General features: G+C 38.5%; 2 protein-coding genes across 2 annotated transcripts in view; both read left to right on the top strand.

Moving 5' to 3' along the window:
- Positions 1-19134, top strand: part of LOC143916882 (uncharacterized) — a 357016-nt gene that overhangs the window by 16151 nt on the left and 321731 nt on the right. The window lies entirely within an intron of this gene.
- Positions 5159-6666, top strand: LOC143916973 (uncharacterized). Its single transcript, XM_077438321.1, has 2 exons — positions 5159-5355; positions 5426-6666. Exon 2 carries the CDS (start codon positions 5469-5471, stop codon positions 6045-6047), a length of 579 nt encoding a protein of 192 aa, XP_077294447.1. The 5' UTR covers positions 5159-5355; positions 5426-5468; the 3' UTR covers positions 6048-6666.

The raw sequence follows: 19134 nt of genomic DNA, 5'->3' as shown, positions 1-19134 counted from the left end.
AATATAAAAAATATAAAAATATAAATATCGGAAGGCAAAGATCGAAAATCGAAAGATCTTAAGTCGAAAAATCAAAAAAAAAAAATGGTGCATGGTAAACGGTACATACTCACTTAATTTGCGCGAGTAGGATACAACAGGAAAAAGAGGAACAGGCTTTTCCTCCCGTATTAATGTGCGCGCGCAGAATACGGGAGGAAAAGCATGTTCCTCTTGTTCCTGTTGTATCCTGCTCGCGCAAATTAAGTGAGTATGTACCGTTTACCATGCACCATTTTTTTTATCTTTCGATTTTCGATCTTTGCCTTCCGATATTTGCGTTTTCTGTCATTTAACATTCTGTCTCGTCACGGAGACCGCTCAAAGCCACCGGTAAGTGCCATACCTTTTTTGTTTTTCAATGAAAGTATATAAACATTTTTTTTGATCTTTCATAGAAATTTGAAAAAAAAAACATTAATTAAAGAAAATCTTAAAAAGCTGGTTGATCGAGCCAAAAAAGCTGGTTTTCGGTTTTTTGAAAGATGGTCAAAAGCCTTTTTTGATCTTTTGAAAAAGTTTTTTTGATCTTTCGATTTAAGATCTTTCGATTTTCGATCTTTGCCTTCCGATATTTGTGTTTTCTGTAATTTAACAGTCTGTCTCGTCACGTAGACCCACATATATAATATCGCTATTCTGTCTGTGTATCTGCGATAACGCTCGCCGTACAAAATGTACGAATATAATTACAATGTAAAAAATTAGGCATAACTATATAAGTCAATTCGACTGGAACAATTAAGAAAGCGGCTTATTTATTTATTTATTTACATACATATATACAAGTATACCAGGAAGGCTTAACAGGTAAACCTTCGCCTTCCTGGTCCACATAATTATTACATAGATACATGTAAATCTAAACAATATCTGACATCTATGGTCAGATATTACAAACATCGTATTAATACGATAAATAACGATGAATAACTTTCATGTAACAATACGAATTTTATATTCGATGAACAACCACAGAGACATCTACATATGGTGAGCAATATGGCGAAACCTAAGATATAACAATAACTAAAGGTTCGCAACAGAAAATTGGGAAGGAAACGCCAATTTTACAGGAATCGTTTCAATGAAAATCAGAAAAATTGGCAAATTCTGATAAGAAACGATCGACCTTGACAAACCAAGGTCTGGCCAATAGCGAGACTTAGCGGGAATCGAACTCGTAACATCAAGTACGAGATAATTCAACATTCACCACTAGACCACGCTACTGGTTACTGGTTACACGCTACGCTACTTATATGTACATATGTATGTCAAAAAAATCTACAATACATATAAGCCGCATTTCTAACCTCAAATTCAAATTAAAGTGCTCTTTGAATGTAATACATAATTGTATATGACTTGTACATTATTTATGTTTATAATTCCGAATAGCAAGCACAGGTGGTTTGACAAGTGTACACATGTACTAGATATACAGATGGTGTACAAGCAAGGATTTTAATGAAAGGATAAATTTAACAAATACATGTGTTGATATTATATAGAATTAATATGGCTACATTGTAGTTTTATCAAAAGCTACTTTGGGCCTCCGTAGAGGGCGATATATTTTGCGAGGCTGAGTCTTGTGACGTGACGAAAATCCGGACAACTCCAAGTCCGGATGTTACGTCAGACGTGGCGACTTCCGGACGTAAAGAGCTTTACAATATTGCCCAGGAGAACCGACTTAAAGCCGGTTTGAAATTTTCCATTTTTGTATCTACTTACACCTTTGTGAAGTCTATGATGAGAACATACATACATAGTATGAAATCAGTATACATTGCCTTGGGTACGGTAGTGTTGTTTTAGTTGTTGTTAAGTAATGTAATGTTGTCTTGTAGTGTACCATTAGTCGATCCAATCTCTGTAGCTTTTTCACTGTGTATAAATATATTCGATTTTAATTTTAATTTCAAATAAGCCAGTAGCACGGCTTGGTGGTTGCATGAATCCCTACCACCCAGAGGTTGCCGGGTTCAATCCCGTGGGTTGACCTCGATTAAAAATAATTTATTCCGAGTATCATCTGTAGTGCTGCTGGGTGGATATATGTATGTGGCTCCAAGTCGATCGTTTCCTATCAGAGTTTGCCAATTTAACAATTTATTTCATTGTTGAAATGGTTCTTCATCAAATTGACAAAACCATCGTACCCACTATGTAACCACTATTTGAGTATTATTTAAAAAATTCTGATCTATACGTGCATATATTTATAAGTATATACATATGTAGTGTACATATATATTTAGTTTAATACCATATACATATGTATGTCTCTCAGAGGCAACCCGGTAATGGCATTTTGGGAAAAATATTAAATTGAGTCTATCGACTATGACGTGTTTCCCAAGTATGAATAAATAAATATGTATGGGCATGCTTGGGTATAATTCCCTTGAACTCCGGGGAAACTTCTCATTAATTCGTTTTGTTCTCCAGCTTTTACGTGGTAATACGTAATGCCCGTCGTTGGTGGAACAGTTGGGACTTTATGTTCCTAATAAGTATGTGCGTGGTAGGGGTCTACATCACGGCATCAAAAGTCGAAATATCGAAAAAGCAAATATCGGAAAGCAAAGATCGAAAATCGAAAGATCTTAAGTCGAAAGATCGAAAATAATGTATGCATGGTAAACGGTACTATGTATATATATAATATATATCATTGGCACGCGGTGAAATTATCTCTCTTTTTGTCGTACAGCCTTGCTTAATGTGCGCGGGCAGGATACGCGAGGAAAAGCCTGTTCCTCTTGTTTCTCTTATCCTGCTCTCTTATCCTATCTCTCTTATCCTGCTCTTGTATCCTGCTCGCGCAAATTAAGCGAGGCTGTACGACGGGGGGAGAGAGAGTTTTACCGCATGCCACTGATATATATATATATATATATATATATATATATATATATATATATATATATATATATATATATATATACCACCCAATTTTCATATGTATTCATGGTAAATGAACATTTTCGATTTTTCGACTTTTCGATGCGGTGACGGTCACCGGCGTGGTAGACATCATCATTTGTTGGTTTTACCTCCTGCCCGCACAGTTCTTTATCGAATGGCTCCTATTCCAAGAGCTATTCGACTTCACAATGAAATCGTTGCTGCTGATCCTGAATGTGATATTTTCCACCTCAGTGAGCGTAGGTTATCGGTAATTATTTTAACCTATTTGTCTGGTAGCCTGCGCTCATAATTATTTTCATAATTGAATGTGATATATGAGTGGAATTTTGATCTTCCATCTTCCATTTGGTAAATATTGGTGCTGGCTGTAGATGCAAGACATTCGCTACTTTGTACTTTATTATTTGATCTTATTATAATGCTATCGTTTATGATTGTGTATAAATGTTTTTTTTTGTCTGTGTATATATCTACATGTATATATACTTTTATTTTTCTCATCTCTGTGTTTTTTCGACCATTGTGGCAGAATGGTGCAAACTTAAACTTAAATAAATACATATATATAGGATCCGGATGTGAAGGATTCCAAGCGAAACGCACAGATTAAGTGTCAGACTATTTATTGTACATGTTATCTTCGGGCTCGTTCTCCAACAAGTGACCATAACAACACGCATCCGGTCTCAGTTTGACCAACCACACATACGGCTCGGCTCGTTTAAAAATCATTCCTACATATATGTATATTAGAGCATGTAATTCCTGGACTAAATGTGTCAAAAAATTATTCTTCCAACTTTTTATTGTATTCTTCAGATACTATGGAAAACCACTAAAGAATTTTAACTTTAACTAGCTTTACAATTTTAGGCTTACATATCTCATAATTAATATAAAAACTTTGGAATGTTTGGACAAATTTAACATGTTTTTTAATGGTTAATAATTTTTTGAATAAAACTTGGTTTTCTTTCGCTCTGGGCTCTGTACCTGTGCACCTCATTGCACTTACCTAGGTCGACTTTGCAGTTAGACTAAACATAGCACACGATATTCGACGATTCGTCTTTTGTCGCAGTTAGTTAGGAACGTAGAAAAAAAGCCGATCCTTAAATACTAACACTAAACAAACAGAGAACTATGCAATCGCATTCGATTGTTACGTACCGAGGGCTGAAATATTGAATAGGTAGCGCAGTTTGCGACCTACCCTCTAATACTAATTTACGGTCGCCTCGTCCTAGAAGCGGGAACCCAGCTCGTTCAAAGGGCATCTCTGATGATAAAGCCCTTATATGCGTACCTACGAATTAACTATTATGCATATGTATGTATGTACATATATAATACATACATATGTACGTACACCAGACCTGCCCGGGATATTATTATAAGCCCGACCTTCGTCGCGTCACTTTGACTCCGGAGGTATCAAAGTCGGTGACGGCGTGTATTAATTAAAATTTTACACGTAGTATGACGTAGGTAAGGTTGTTGTCGTGGGATTTCTCAATTTTAATCAGGTGGCTTAAATTTGGAGTGGAAAAATATGGAACCAACTGTAGGAGAAACGTTACGGCTGTTGGCATTGTCCAATCAGTGGCCGTTTAGAAGTAAAGAAAGTAACTTATTGTTACATTATTGACAACGATTAATACAGTTTAAGTCGCAAAATGAAAAAAAAAAAAAAAATAATTTTAATTTTTCAATTAATCATGCACACTCGCATAACAGACTTCTCCAAAGCGGCGAGTGTGATAAACAGATTATGACTCGAGAAATTATATATTACATATATTAAATACATAATTATTACATATATACACATCAGTGGCGTGCGGTCCATGGATGCGGTGGATGCGGCGCATCCCCTATAACTTTAAAAAGCCAAGAGTATTTTTAATAAATATTTGAATTTCGCTTCGATGTATTCTTAGTGATGTACGTGATTATGATGTAGTTTATGAGTATATATATATATATATATTTCACATATCACGTGTTTTTTGTTACATGATGCATTATATAGGATCTTTTGATAATTTTTATTAAGGATTCGCATAGGCGGGCGGGCGGCCGGCCGGCCACAGGCGAGTGACGCTGGCGAGTAGACGCTGACTGAAGTGCGCCCGCGTCATGGATTCGGAGTCGATACCGATCCCATTTGCGCATGCGCACTATGAGGCTGTCTTATTCGCGCGGACGCGTTGACACTTGTTTAACCTCTACGGTGGATTCGGTTTCTCTGTTTGCTTATCTATTGAGTTTCACTTGGAAGCCGCTGTTGATCGATATTTCCGCACGCTACGCCCCAAGTTATTTATCAAAAAGCTAGCCGATTCATTTCTTTAGACGAAGTTAATCATTTATACTGTAAGTTGGTTATTTTTTACTTTTGAATTAAGTTTTCATTTTAATTAGTTTCGTCTAACTTTATTTTTAGTTTACTGTTCCACTACTTACGAGTTTTCATTATTGCCTTTAATATGGATATCGAAAATAACAATGAGAGTGGACTTGTCGTCGAGATCAATAATAATTGCAATTGTTTAATTGAAAATGTGCTGAAAAGAAGATTTGCTTCTCTCCCATTTAATGAAAAGGAGATTATTGTTAAGAGCCCCAAACCCACACCAATATTAAATATTCAGTCTAAAACAAAAACATTTAAAAGGTATTTTAACACAGAAACATACGAAAAAATTTCATGGATTTGTGGATGTGCTCACTTAACGAAATTATTCTGTTGGCCATGTATTTTATTTTCTCAAGAAGTGAATGTCTGGAGTAAATTTGGATTTTCTGACCTAAACAATTTAAGTAAATCGCGCAAGAGACATGAATGTTCTCAAGCTCACATATGTTCTGCTGCTCAATTTAAAAAATTTGGAAAGGGACCTCGTATAGAAAATTTTTTAAGTGCTCAATTTAAAGCAAATATTGAAATGCACAACAAAGAAGTTACTGCAAATAGATACATTTTGTCGAAATTAATAAGCGCGATCTGTTTTTTAGCAAAACAAGAACAACCTTTACGAGGACATTTTGAACACCAGGAATCGTAAAATAGAGGGAATTATATTGAATTGCTGTATCTGTTGAGTGAATCAGACATAAAATTGAAAACTCATTTAGATAACTCTACGGTGTTTACTGGATTATCGAACCATATACAAAATGACTTGGTATCCGCAATATCAAAAGTCTTGCTAGATGAGATTAAAACTGAAATACGTGCATCAAAATTTGTTTCCATAATTGTGGACGAATCTACAGATATCAGTCGCAAAGCTCAGCTATCTACTATTTTTAGATATGTAGATGAAAACAATGAAATTCAGGAGAGATTAGTTGGATTTGTCGATGTTAGTCCCAATAGAACAGCTAATTCTCTTTTTCAGCACATACGTGAGACCTTGGAAGAATTTGGTTGTTTGGACAAATTAATTGCACAAACGTATGATGGAGCGGCTGTAATGTCCGGGGAGCATAATGGAGTGCAACGAAAAATTCGAGATATTTGTCCTAATTCTTTATTTGTCCATTGTTACGCTCAGAGATTGAATTTAGTTTTGTCGCAATCTGTTAACCATATATCCGGATGCAAACGTTTTTTCAGCCGTATGTTGTCATTTTCAACTTTTTTTTGTAAGTCTTCAAGAAGAATTTCCCTTCTCGATTGTCAAATAAAAAAAACGATTTCCCACTGCTGCCCCTACACGATGGAACTACAATAGCAAAATTTTAAATATGGTATTAGAATATCAAACAGAATTAATGGAAATATTTAATCAAATAATTAATGATGAAGACGAATGGGATACTGATGCTGTCATAAATGCTGAAGTCCTTCATCGTTATTTAAAAGAGTTTGAATTCAATTTCAATTTGCATTTATTTTCTGCAATATTTAATTCGGCAGATTTTTTATTTGAAATTTTACAAAAAAAAATCTTTGACATATCGTATTGCGTAAGTGAAATTAAAAAATTTGTAAAATATTTAGATAACAAAAAAGACGATTTTGATTCATTGTGGAACAAAGTAATAACTAAAAATTTTAATAGAAAAAGAAAATATGCTGAATGTGAAGAAGATGTGAAAACAACGTATAAACTTCACTATTCTGAAATTTTAGAAACTCTTTCAGTAAATACAACCAATCGATTTCGAGATATCGAAAATTTAAAATTTCTTTTAATTTTTTTTAACGTCAAAAAATTTAAAGAATATGAAAATAATTTTCCAGATATCCTATTTAAATCACTCCACCTAACTTATGGAAAATAATTTGATTTGATGAAATTAAAAAGCGAATTAATTTACATGTACTCAACGCAAGATTTTCATTTGAAATCTATAAATGACGTAAAGGAATTAATTGTGAAAGATGATCTAATAGAAGTTTTGGAACAAGTATTTAGTTTAATACAATTAATTTGTACGATACCTTCCACGAGCGCATCGGCTGAACGATCATTTTCGACTATGAAAAGAATTAAAACGTTCACCAGAAGTAGTCAAAGTGAAGAAAGACTCTCTGGTCTTACTAAAATTGCAATCGAAAAGAAAATAATGTCAAATTTAAAAAACAATAAAAAATTCTATGATGCGGTTATCGATGAATTTTGTAAAAAGGAACGAAGAATAAAATAAAATTTTAAAAAATAAATTGGTCGGTTTTTTTTTTCAAACAAGAGACAGCATCCCTTGTTTGAAAAGTCACCGCACGCCACTGATACACATGTAAATCGAAACAATAGCTGACATCTATGGTCAGACATTACGAATATCGTAAAAAATACGATTAATAACATTTTTCATGTAACAATACGAATTTTTAATTTATCTCGACTAACTAAGGTCTGGCCAATGATGAGACTCTAGTGGGAATCGAACCCTTGACACCTTGCACGAAAGAATACAACACTCACCACTAGAGCACGCTGCTGGTTAATAATATCGTGTATAAAAATCGTGAGCGCAGTCGGTCGTGTTTTGTGTACGGCAAAAAACATGTCCGGTACATGAAATTCGTGCACGGGGGCTACTAATTAAATAAATAAAAACATTTAGTAAAAATAAATACTAAAATGATTGATCTTATCTTTAATATAGAGCGTAGTTAAATCGTGCGGCTTGCCAGTTATCTGACTGACAGACGAGAGGGGGATATTATTTTTAATTTCAGAAAAAAATTTAAATGGTTTTTTGAAGTCTCCCAGTCAGTTGATCGGCGATCTTCGAGATGTCAAACTAGTTGATGCTTTGTATTGAATTTTATTGAGTAATTATTTATTAATCGGGCCAGTGATTCTAAATGATATGGCCCGATTTATATTGTTGCGTAGGGGTGGGTGAAGGATGCAAATGAAAGGCCAAAATCGCTTCACAGCATTTATTTACTGATTCAGGAGGCTTACGCGCAGCCAGCGCTCGTTCCAGAATGATCTGATATGGCCTAAGCACCTCCTTAAAAAAGAAAAGGTCGCTCACTACAGCTTCCCCGATCCGTTTGTTTCTCCATTGTCTAGGCACGTACAGTTTTAAGTGAGTCTCACGCTTTCGCGGTCTCACGCTTTCAGGGTTTTAGGAATTCTACCGACTACTTAGAGTTCCGCTAGGCCAATTCGGGGGTCTCCATTATTAGCCCCCGAACGCACTTTAGGCGGCAGATAATCCCTATAATGTCCCCACTTTACAATATCATACGGCGTTTATTATGCGTCTGAACGTTAGACCTGCCAAAAGGCAAGTGCCCCACATACATATGTGCAGTCACATCATAGTTCTCAAACACTCTGCCCATACACATTATGCACTATGCACGCTCGCCAACCACACGCTCTGCACGTTCAATTCTATTTACATATGTAATATTCAATTATTATTAATATTCAATTCAATTCTACATATGTATGTATATGTATATAGTACAGGGTGTTATGAAGCTACATAAGTACAAGCCCTTAAGAGGGCTGTACACCCGAAACCTTAATTTTGTTACCGTTCCTTTCTTCGAAATTTATATTGAGTGTATGTATATATTTAGTGAATGTGAGAATATATATCAATATATATATTGAGTGAATGCGACAGTTGCGCTTCGACCAGATAAAACGTATTTTAAATTGACAAAATCGCGGTTTCGTATTCTACTATTTTCTTCTCCAAAACTGGACCAATTTAAAAAAAAAAAATCATCATCGGTATGAGAAAGATACTTTCTGTGCATCTATCGGCGTTTTTTTTTTTAAATCGACCGTTAAACAAGCACACTGGACTCGTTTCGTGGGTGCAAAAAAGAGGCGATTTTATAGATGTTTGGCGGCTCCTAGCTCCTATAAAAAATAATTAATCAAAAAAATAAAACGATAGATGCACCCCAATGGTGGATATCCATAGCATATTAAAAAATAATTTCTCTAGTGCCGTAATTGAGGATATCATTTAGAACATTTTAAGCTACACATACCTCAGTACAAAGTCTTTTTTTTATTTAATTTTTTAAGATATTTAGAAAATACACCAATATCTCTCAGTTAATTGCTAATGCTGCCCAAGTTAAAAGTGGTATGTTAGTAAAATATAATTTTTTTGTTTTTCTAATGTTTATCCAATAAAATAAAAACAAATACAACCATCTGTGTCTACATAAAAAAATATTAGAGGCACGATAAGTTTTCTAAATAAAGACACGTTCACGGACATCTCCAAAGAGACAGAAAACACTTTCGTTACCATTTAATTTAGCGTTTTCGTGACAAATCACGCAAATTATAAAAATGTAAAATTTTTTTTATGGTATACATAAATTACCTTTCAAGGTAATTTATGTGTACCACATTAGCTACCTTGAAAGGAAAACCGGAATTATTTCAGCATCTACAAACTTAAAATTCAAAAATGGACATACAATAACTGTACACCAGGTCATCGATATGTATGCTAGCTGTGATGTAAATTACGTCACGGTAAAATAATTGCTCTTAAAAATTGGCTCTTTGCTGAAATAGTTTGACAGTCCCTGAAACAGATTCGCTGTCGTAAACACGCGTCCCAATCAATCGCATCATTTTAATAAAGGATTTTCAAAACAAAATTGAATTTAAATACAGATATTCCCCAGATCCATTCTACCGTGAATAGACGGGATCAAATTTCACGAATCGCTACAACGCAAAATATTGCTAAAACATTATCAAAACGAACGATTTATCAAATTCTGTCCATAAATATAGACATCGACGTTCTCAAATGTATTTCTACGGCTCATTAAAAATGAAATACGGCCTATTGAAGAAATATTCAAACTGTCGATTATGAGACGCAGAACGAACCTGTCTGAAAATAGTAAATCTAACTGAAATGTGTATATATATATAATATGTACACATATCGCCAAATTGTATATTTCCATATACAATATTAAATATATGTAACACGTTGATGAGGTCGTACATATGTACATACATACATACATACATATATCATAAGGTCATAAGGTACAGAAGTAGAGCCTACGTATTCATGCATACACACTGAGTATTCTAAATAGGTTTTTGAGCTCTTTTTCCTATTTTGTTGTACATTAACATTAGAATAATATAATAACTATGATTACTAACAAAATTAAATTAAAATTGTAAAATAGAGAATGATCAGTAGATCAGTAGGTATTAAAACAAATATAAGATGTATTGTGAAAATAATTTCATAATAATAAAAAGAATTTAAAAATCTAAAATACACACTGAGTAAGAAATAGGAATTGCTTCTGAATGCCCAACTCTATCTCAAAGTTGAAGAGAAGGGGAGAAGTGCAACGATTAGTTTCATGTTCATCGACATAAATAGAATTTGCCGTACCGTGCATAAATAAATTTTCACACAAATTATTAAATTTTAACTATAGCGGATGCTTAAAATGCACTCATTGGTCAGAATGTATCGTCGTTGCTCTAATTGATAAAACGTTTTAGTCCACTTCACCTGATTGGTTGTGCGTCTCGTTCGCGTTTATTTATTTTATTAAATATCTCTAGGCACAACATATACTCCTGGCATTTTAAAATTTGTTTTTTTTTAATCTCCATACTTGTCGACGCCTTCGCCACATACATATGTACATACATATACACCCACATACATACATACATCGCGTCCGTTTTTATATAATTTATTAGTACTGGTCTAAGTATTAATTCCATAATTTTCATCTTATCTATTTATGACTCGTCACATTCACGACATCATCAATCTTCTGTAATCCTAGACGTGTGACACATACCTGACGGCAGAGATCAGCTTTTTATTATTTTTACCGCACAAAAGAAAGGCTGAAACTAGCTGCGAACTTTCGGTCGGGAAAGATTAACGTTTTGCGCCCCTTGAGTTTTCGCCGAACAAAAACTCCCACTCTAACCGACAAAAGTCGACAAAAACGGTCGACAATTTATTGTCATATACGTGTTCTCTATATGATGGCTTGTATTGTTTTATTCCAAATTGTTATTCGATTTTATCAATAGTTGAGGTGCGTCTACAATTGCTTATAACTTATGATATAACATATAAAAAATAAAAATAAAATACATATATCCAGTGGCGTCACTAGGGGCGGTGTCCCCTGGTGCATGGTGGTGTCACTTAATATTTTTTTTTATTAATTATTAATATTTGTTAATTGTTATGACTTACGAGAGAGAAGCTAAGTTGACTCGTTGTTTCTGGATTGCGTCTTCGTCATCATTAGGTACATACACTGATTTATTAGGAATTCGAAAAAAAGTTAATTATGGCTCATATTTGCTGCTATATATAGGTATAGCTGCACCAGACGGATTTTGCGGTAGCTGTATAAATACAGAAAGCTGTATATATACAGAAATCGCAATGAGTCATGTAGTCGCTTGAGGACCGTCATACAACGAATATGTCGAATTAGCGTTTTTCAATGTGAACAATTTGGTGTCACCCCAAAAATGGTGTCACCCGGTGCAGACCGCACTCCCCGCACGGGCCTAGCGACGCTACTGCATATATCCAGATTTAGAAGGCAATAATAATCCACTGGAGAACGCAATGCTATTTTACACTCGATATATACTTGAATTGTCTCACAACGCCTCCCCCCCTGCAAACTTCGCACCGCTACCCCCGTACACCTCGCACCGCTACTCTGCATACACGTAAAATGTTCCTTGTTATTCGTGCAAACTCGCTATCAATAAGCAGCTATGAAGTTTCACATATTTTTTTTGTGTTCGTAATCCAGCTTTAAGGTCCGAAATTGTTAAAATATATTGTGTTTTTTGTGTTGTAGCGTCCAATAGTCGTAATACTCGTTCTACTGAAAATTTGTTGCGTCGATTTATCGCTTGATAGCACAGCTAGGGTTGGTATCAAATTAAGCCAAACTGACCTCTACGACTATCGCTTTCTTTCGACCCCCGAGAAAATTTCATATCGTCCGTTGTACTAGCTATATGATGTACAGATCCGTGAAAAAGTATCAAATAAATTATTTTCAACTCATTTAACATTTCCGTACGACATGCGATATTCGAGAGAGAGTGTTCGTTTCTTTTCGGGAAAATGTCCTGAAGCGTTTTTCCTTGCCGGTCGTCCGTTAAAATCGGGAAAGGAGGGTGTTGTCGGGCTAACGGCGTATCGGAAAAACGTTAAACGCTAACCGTGATAGTCGACGTGATGTTTTCGCAATTGTCAGGTATCTCGGACTCGCGGAAAAACTGACGGAAAATTCGTGATTTTTCTCCCCCCATCTTGCCAAATCACTGGAAGGAATGAGGGATTGAAGGGGATAGAAGGAGATGGTGAGAGAAAATACGACGACTCTTCGTCAATTTGGCGAAAACGTGATGAGAAAATTAAATATATGTACATTTATGTATGTATATGTATACGTATGTTCATATGCCGGATAATTGAGTATATTGTATTGGTATGAATAGCGTCACAAATATTTTCCTGAATATGAAAATCTTTTAGGACTTTTTTTATTCAAGGTTGTATTATGTATATTGATTAATATATTCAGTTTGAATGTCTTATGCGCTAATCAATTCCGGAAAATTGATCGCGCATATAAATTCAAGAAACGATTTTAATATATTTTAACGAAGTACAATTTTGTTACAAGTATCCTGCCATACGTCACTATTTTCAACTATACATACAAATTTTATTTTATTATTTTTATTACATACCAGTGGTTTTACCCGGCATTGCTCGGTATTTGTAATATAAAACGCTTAATAATGGCCAATCTCATAGTATCTCAGGCCATCGCCCCCGGCGCGCCCCAGGCCTTCGCCCCTGGCGCGAGCCTTCGCCCCCGGTGCGCCCCGGGCCTTCGCCCCCGGTGCGCCCCGGGCCTTCGCCCCCGGTGCGCCCCGGGCCTTCGCCATCGGTGCGCCCCGGGCCTTCGCCCCCGGCACCCCTTCGGGCCTTTGCCCCCGGCGGGTGCCCCGGGCCTTCACCTCCAGCGCCCCCTTAGGCCTTCATCCCCGGCGCTCCCCCTGGGCCTTCGCCCCCGGCGCGCCCCAGGGCTTCACCCCCCAGCGGGTGCCCCGGGTCTTCGCCTGCAGCGCCCCCTTGGGCCTTCGCTCCCGGCGCGCCCCAGGCCTTCGCCCCTGGCGCGCCCAAGGCCTTCGCCCCCGGCGCGCCCCAGGGCTTCACCCCCCAGCGGGTGCCCCGGGTCTTCGCCTGCAGCGCCCTCTTGGGCCTTCGCTCCCGGCGCGCCCCAGGCCTTCGCCCCTGGCGCGCCCCAGGCCTTCGCCCCTGGCGCGCCCCAGGCCTTCGCCCCTGGCGCGCCCCAGGCCTTCGCCCCTGGCGCGCCCCAGGCCTTCGCCCCCGGTGCGCCCCGGGCCTTCGCCCTCGGCACCCCTTTGGGCCTTCACCCCCGGCGGGTGCCCCGGGCCTTCACCTCCAGCGCCCCCTTGGGCCTTCATCCCCGGCGCCCCCCCTTGGGCCTTCGCCTCCGGCGCGCCCAAGGGCTTCGCCCCCGAGCGGGTGCCCCGGGTCTTCGCCTGCAGCGCCCTCTTGGGCCTTCGCTCCCGGCGCGCCCCAGGCCTTCGCCCCTGGCGCGCCCCAGGCCTTCGCCCCTGGCGCGCCCCAGGCCTTCGCCCCTGGCGCGCCCCAGGCCTTCGCCCCTGGCCTTCGCCCCCGGTGCGCCCCGGGCCTTCGCCCTCGGCACCCCTTTGGGCCTTCACCCCCGGCGGGTGCCCCGGGCCTTCACCTCCAGCGCCCCCTTGGGCCTTCATCCCCGGCGCCCCCCCTTGGGCCTTCGCCTCCGGCGCGCCCAAGGGCTTCGCCCCCGAGCGGGCGCCCCGGGTCTTCGTTCCCTTTGTTTACAAAGTTCCCAACGAATGTTGACAGGAATTACCCCAAGATGACACATATGGTTATATTATTTCTGTGCATATGTATTTAAGTAATAACAATTTTTCAAACTTAACAGTACATATGATACAATAGACACGTATGTATAATCAAAAAATATTTTGATACACGAAAAATTTGCAAGAAATACATTTTGTAAGTAGCATTTATAAGATTCAACAAAATCGAGGTGCTTTTAACTTAAATTTGGGAGGATACTGATTTATTGGAAATGTCACAACAAATAAGTTGGAAAAATCGGAAAACCTCTAGCTGAATACGATCGATCTGTGGTTTTTAATAACCACAAGATCTCGCCAGCACTTGAACTCACGACCTCTCTACTGTTGTGCAATAGCTCTACCAGTGCACTACGCTATGTCTATTTGTATTAATTGTAACATACTAAGCCCGCTTTAAAGGTCACGGAATTTGACCCTTAAAGCCCTCAACATGAGGCCACCACCCCCCCGACGAATACAGTCCAAGTAATTGTAACATATTGTAAATAAATGTACGTCAAATAATGTGCTATTTGCTGGCGGTAAAATAATACGCGATTGCTTTTGTTCAGCTAGATGATTTGACTAGTTAGAATTGAGGTTTTAAGGTAAATTTTAAAGCAAGTGTAAGGCAATCGCAAAGACGCTCATAGTGCGTCCGTGTTCGTCGGTTAGCGCTTTGCGTGTCCATGTTCGCTCGTGAGCTCCTGATTTTGGAGTGTAATTTCATGGTTTGAATAAAAAAAAATCAATGGCGTAATATGGCTTTTAGCATTGGCGTTATTTTTCGTAAATATTGGTATCGGTTTTTGGCTGTTTTATTACTTTTGTTTTGTAGTTTTATGTTGTGTGAAAAAGAGGTCGCAAATGTGTGTTCGATGTATTGACGTTATTCATGTTTTTCCCCTTTTTATATGTTGTTCTTTTTTACGTATTACCACTACACGTTTACTATACGATGTTTTCCAATATGCACCGTAAAAATAAATCTCGACTTTGAGAGTTTTCTTTTTTGTATAACATCCGATTTTTTGTCTTTTTCCATGTCGCGGTGAATAAATTGAGAAATATTCCCAAACTTTTTTTTTTTGATTTAGAATACATTTTTCATATGAAATTTTACATTCGTCTCATGTCCGTCGATGATAATATATCAAACATATTTACATTGTCATTATGTATCATTATGTATTATTATTATGATTACAAATCATTTCTTTTATAAAATCATAAAAAATCATTATATAATAACCTAAAATCTATTAACATGAGCGTAGGTCATACAACAAGTGGCAATCCTAGAAATAGTGTGTAAATCTATATATGTATGTATACGCATGATGCATGTTCATTGTGTACATTGGGCATATTGCGCATTGCGAATAGACTAGTGGTTAGCAAATAACGCTTTGAACAAAGTGCTCACGGGTTCAAATCCCACTGGTTTCTGCTGGTCAGACCTTGGATTTGTGCCCCCAAGTCGATCGTTTCCTATCATAGTTATCTGATTTTAATTGAAACGGTTCCAACAAATTAGCATCCTTACCCGTTTTCCCGCCAATCTCGAGTTTTCACCATTTTCGAATTTCACTGAATTGTATAAAATGCTGTAAATTTAAAAAATTTGACCCTTAACGTCTCTGTGAATGTTAATGAATTTCGCCGACTTGTTTAAAAATGCTGCAAAATTTACATATCAGACCATATTATGTATTTACTTTGTATAATATTAACAATACTTGTATCATATGTATAATATTTCTGCCCAGGAAAGCGCATTGGGTTTACCTGTTAGGTCTTCCTGGTATAAATGAAAAAAAATATATATATAAGGGGTGCCAAACCATAACGTTTCATGTAACAGAAAATTAAGTTTTCAGGATAGTCATAAATTCATTCTCGCAACATTTATTAATAAATTATAGTAGTTTTGCGATTTATTACAATCATTCATCAATGAGTTATCAGTACATCTTAGATATCATTAGAAAAAAAATCAAAGGAACAAAACGTTTTAAGTGCCATCATAAGTGTCATCACCGAGTGCCATAAAAACGTTGTATGTGCCACTTTCATAATCATAAATTGACAAATTTTATAGCACCGTCTCTCTCAATTCTCAGTTGTAATCCTAAATATGGTGGCTGAAGATATTGTTGCGTAGTGGTGGGTAGATGATCCAAGTGAAAGGCCAAAGTCGCTTCACAGCATTTATTGGTGATTAAGGAGATACACGCACTGGCAGTGCTCCGTCCAGAATGTCTTGATATGGTCTAAGTACCTCCTTATAAAGGACAGGTCGCTCAGGGCATCTTCCTCGACACGTTTTTTTACCTATTGCTATAGTCACGTACCAGATATGTGGTCTCACGATCTCGCGCAGTCAGTTCTGAGAATTCTAGCGGATAGTGGCTGGGTGCCGGCACCGACCGCTAAGTCCATCCATTGTTTAGCCGACTTGCACTTAGCCTGGAGATAATCCTCGAAAACCAATTATAACGGCGGCTCCTTTTAGCATATGCTACAGTATCATCAGCTTTTTGGTGCTAATTATCTTTATAGCAATAATCATCCAGTTAAAGAATGTCGTATAGATCACTTAATATACTGATACTAGTGTTGGACCCGTTGATTTCAACGGGTGGTTTCGAAAAGGAATTGAAACTCGAATAAAAATAAAGTTAAAGATATTGAATCGACTGGTTTCGGAAAGAAATTGATGCACGAATTACGAAGTGATTACGAATTACGAACTACGTTTTGTGCATCGCCGACCTCCTGACGCCTTTGCCCCCGATGCCTCCGTCGCTCCGGGGCCTTCGGCCCCAGCGCCGCCGGCGCCTCCGGCGCCCCCGACGCCTTCGGCACCCCGGGGGCTTCGCCCCCGACGCCTTCGGCACCCCGGGGGCTTCGCCCCCAGCGCCGCCGACGCCTCCGGCGCCCCCAGCACCCCCGATGCCTTCGGCACCCCGGGGGCTTCGCCCCCAGCGCCGCCGACGCCTCCGGTGCCCCCAGCCCCCCCGATGCCTTCGGCACCCCGGGGGCTTCGCCCCCAGCGTCCCCGATGCCTTCGGCACCCCGGGGGCTTCGCCCCCAGCGCCCCGATGCCTTCGGCACCCCGGGGGCTTCGCCCCCAGCGCCGCCGACGCCTCCGGCGCCCCCAGCGCCCCCAGCGCCCCCGATGCCTTCGGCACCCCGGGGGCTTCGCCCCCAGCGCCGCCGACGCCTCCGGCGCCCCCAGCGCCCCCAGCGCCCCCGATGCCTTCGGCACCCCGGGGGCTTCGCCCCCAGCGCCGCCGACGCCTCCGGCGCCCCCAGCACCCCGGATGCCTTCGGCACCCTGGGGGCTTTGCCCCCAGCGCCCCCGATGCCTTCGGCATCCCGAGGGCTTCGCCCCCAGCGCCCCGATGCAAAAATGAAAAAAATGAAAAAACTGAAAAAATGAAAAAAATGAAAAAACTGAAAAAATGAAAAAAATGAAAAAACTGAAAAAATGAAAAAAATGAAAAAACTGAAAAAATGAAAAAATTGAAAAAACTGAAAAAATGAAAAAAATGAAAAAAATGAAAAAACTGAAAAAATAAAAAAAATGAAAAAACTGAAAAAATGAAAAAACTGAAAAAAAAAAAAAAAAATGAAAAAAATGAAAAAAATGAAAAAACTGAAAAACTGAAAAAAATGAAAAAACTGAAAAAATGAAAAAAATGAAAAAACTGAAAAAATGAAAAAAATGAAAAATATGAAAAAAATGAAAAATATGAAAAAAAAAAATTTTGTTCCCCATACTGGTTGATGGTTGATCGTCCGTCACATACAAATATACAAATATACAAATATACAAATATACAAATATACAAATATACAAATATACAAATATATTTAGCGACAGTCCGTTTTTATATATATAATATTTACATATACCCATCTGTACTATACTGACAATGCAACTAATACTTACAACGTTATGATTTGCTACTAGGTTCTACCCTTAGGAGGCGGCATTTCAAAATTATATTAAAGGTGAAAATAAAAGCCGGCACTTACACTGAAAATCAGGAATAAAACGCATTTGAGCGTATGTGGCACTTACAACGTTATGGTTTGACACATATGCGCCTTAAATACTTGCGCAATACACGTAGACGTACTATCAAATCATATGCAAAGTGAGTCGTGTGAAAAAAGCAGAACCTTCGTGCATGCAGCGTGTACCAATTGAAATAAACATATTGAACGGAGCAAGGACAAAAAAGGGATCACGTAATAAAATGATTTAATTTATTGGATTTAGGCAAAATCCAGTCGGTATGATAAAGCCAAAGCTTTATAAGGTTTCTTTTCCCGCGAAGGCTTTAATAAAACGAAATAGATAGCGATCGGACTTTTATACGGGGCTCGCGATAGGGTCGGTTTTCCCTTTCGCGGATACCGATCAGCTATTTAAAATTTTAATGCGGTTCCACATACGCATGTATACCAAACACATACGCGCACGTGTAATATACACATTCCAGTAATATAAATCACCTGAATAAATATATATTTCCCCGTTTGTTGTTTACGCTATTTTATTCGAGGTTTATCTGATTCGCTCGCCGGCCTGCGAACGGATGTATCCGCCGATAAAATATACACTCGCCGTGTATGCATATTACATATAATTTAAAACGTTTATTGTGTATTGAGTGATTGGGTGAAATTTCAGCGTTGCTGTGACGTCAGTGCTTTCATGGGGTTTCCTTATAAA

Source organism: Arctopsyche grandis, chromosome 9 (genome assembly GCF_051622035.1).
Source record: "Arctopsyche grandis isolate Sample6627 chromosome 9, ASM5162203v2, whole genome shotgun sequence".
Classification (NCBI taxonomy): Eukaryota; Metazoa; Arthropoda; class Insecta; order Trichoptera; family Hydropsychidae; genus Arctopsyche; species Arctopsyche grandis.
Note: the sequence above shows the minus strand (reverse complement) of the source record. Positions and strands in the feature narration are given on the sequence as shown.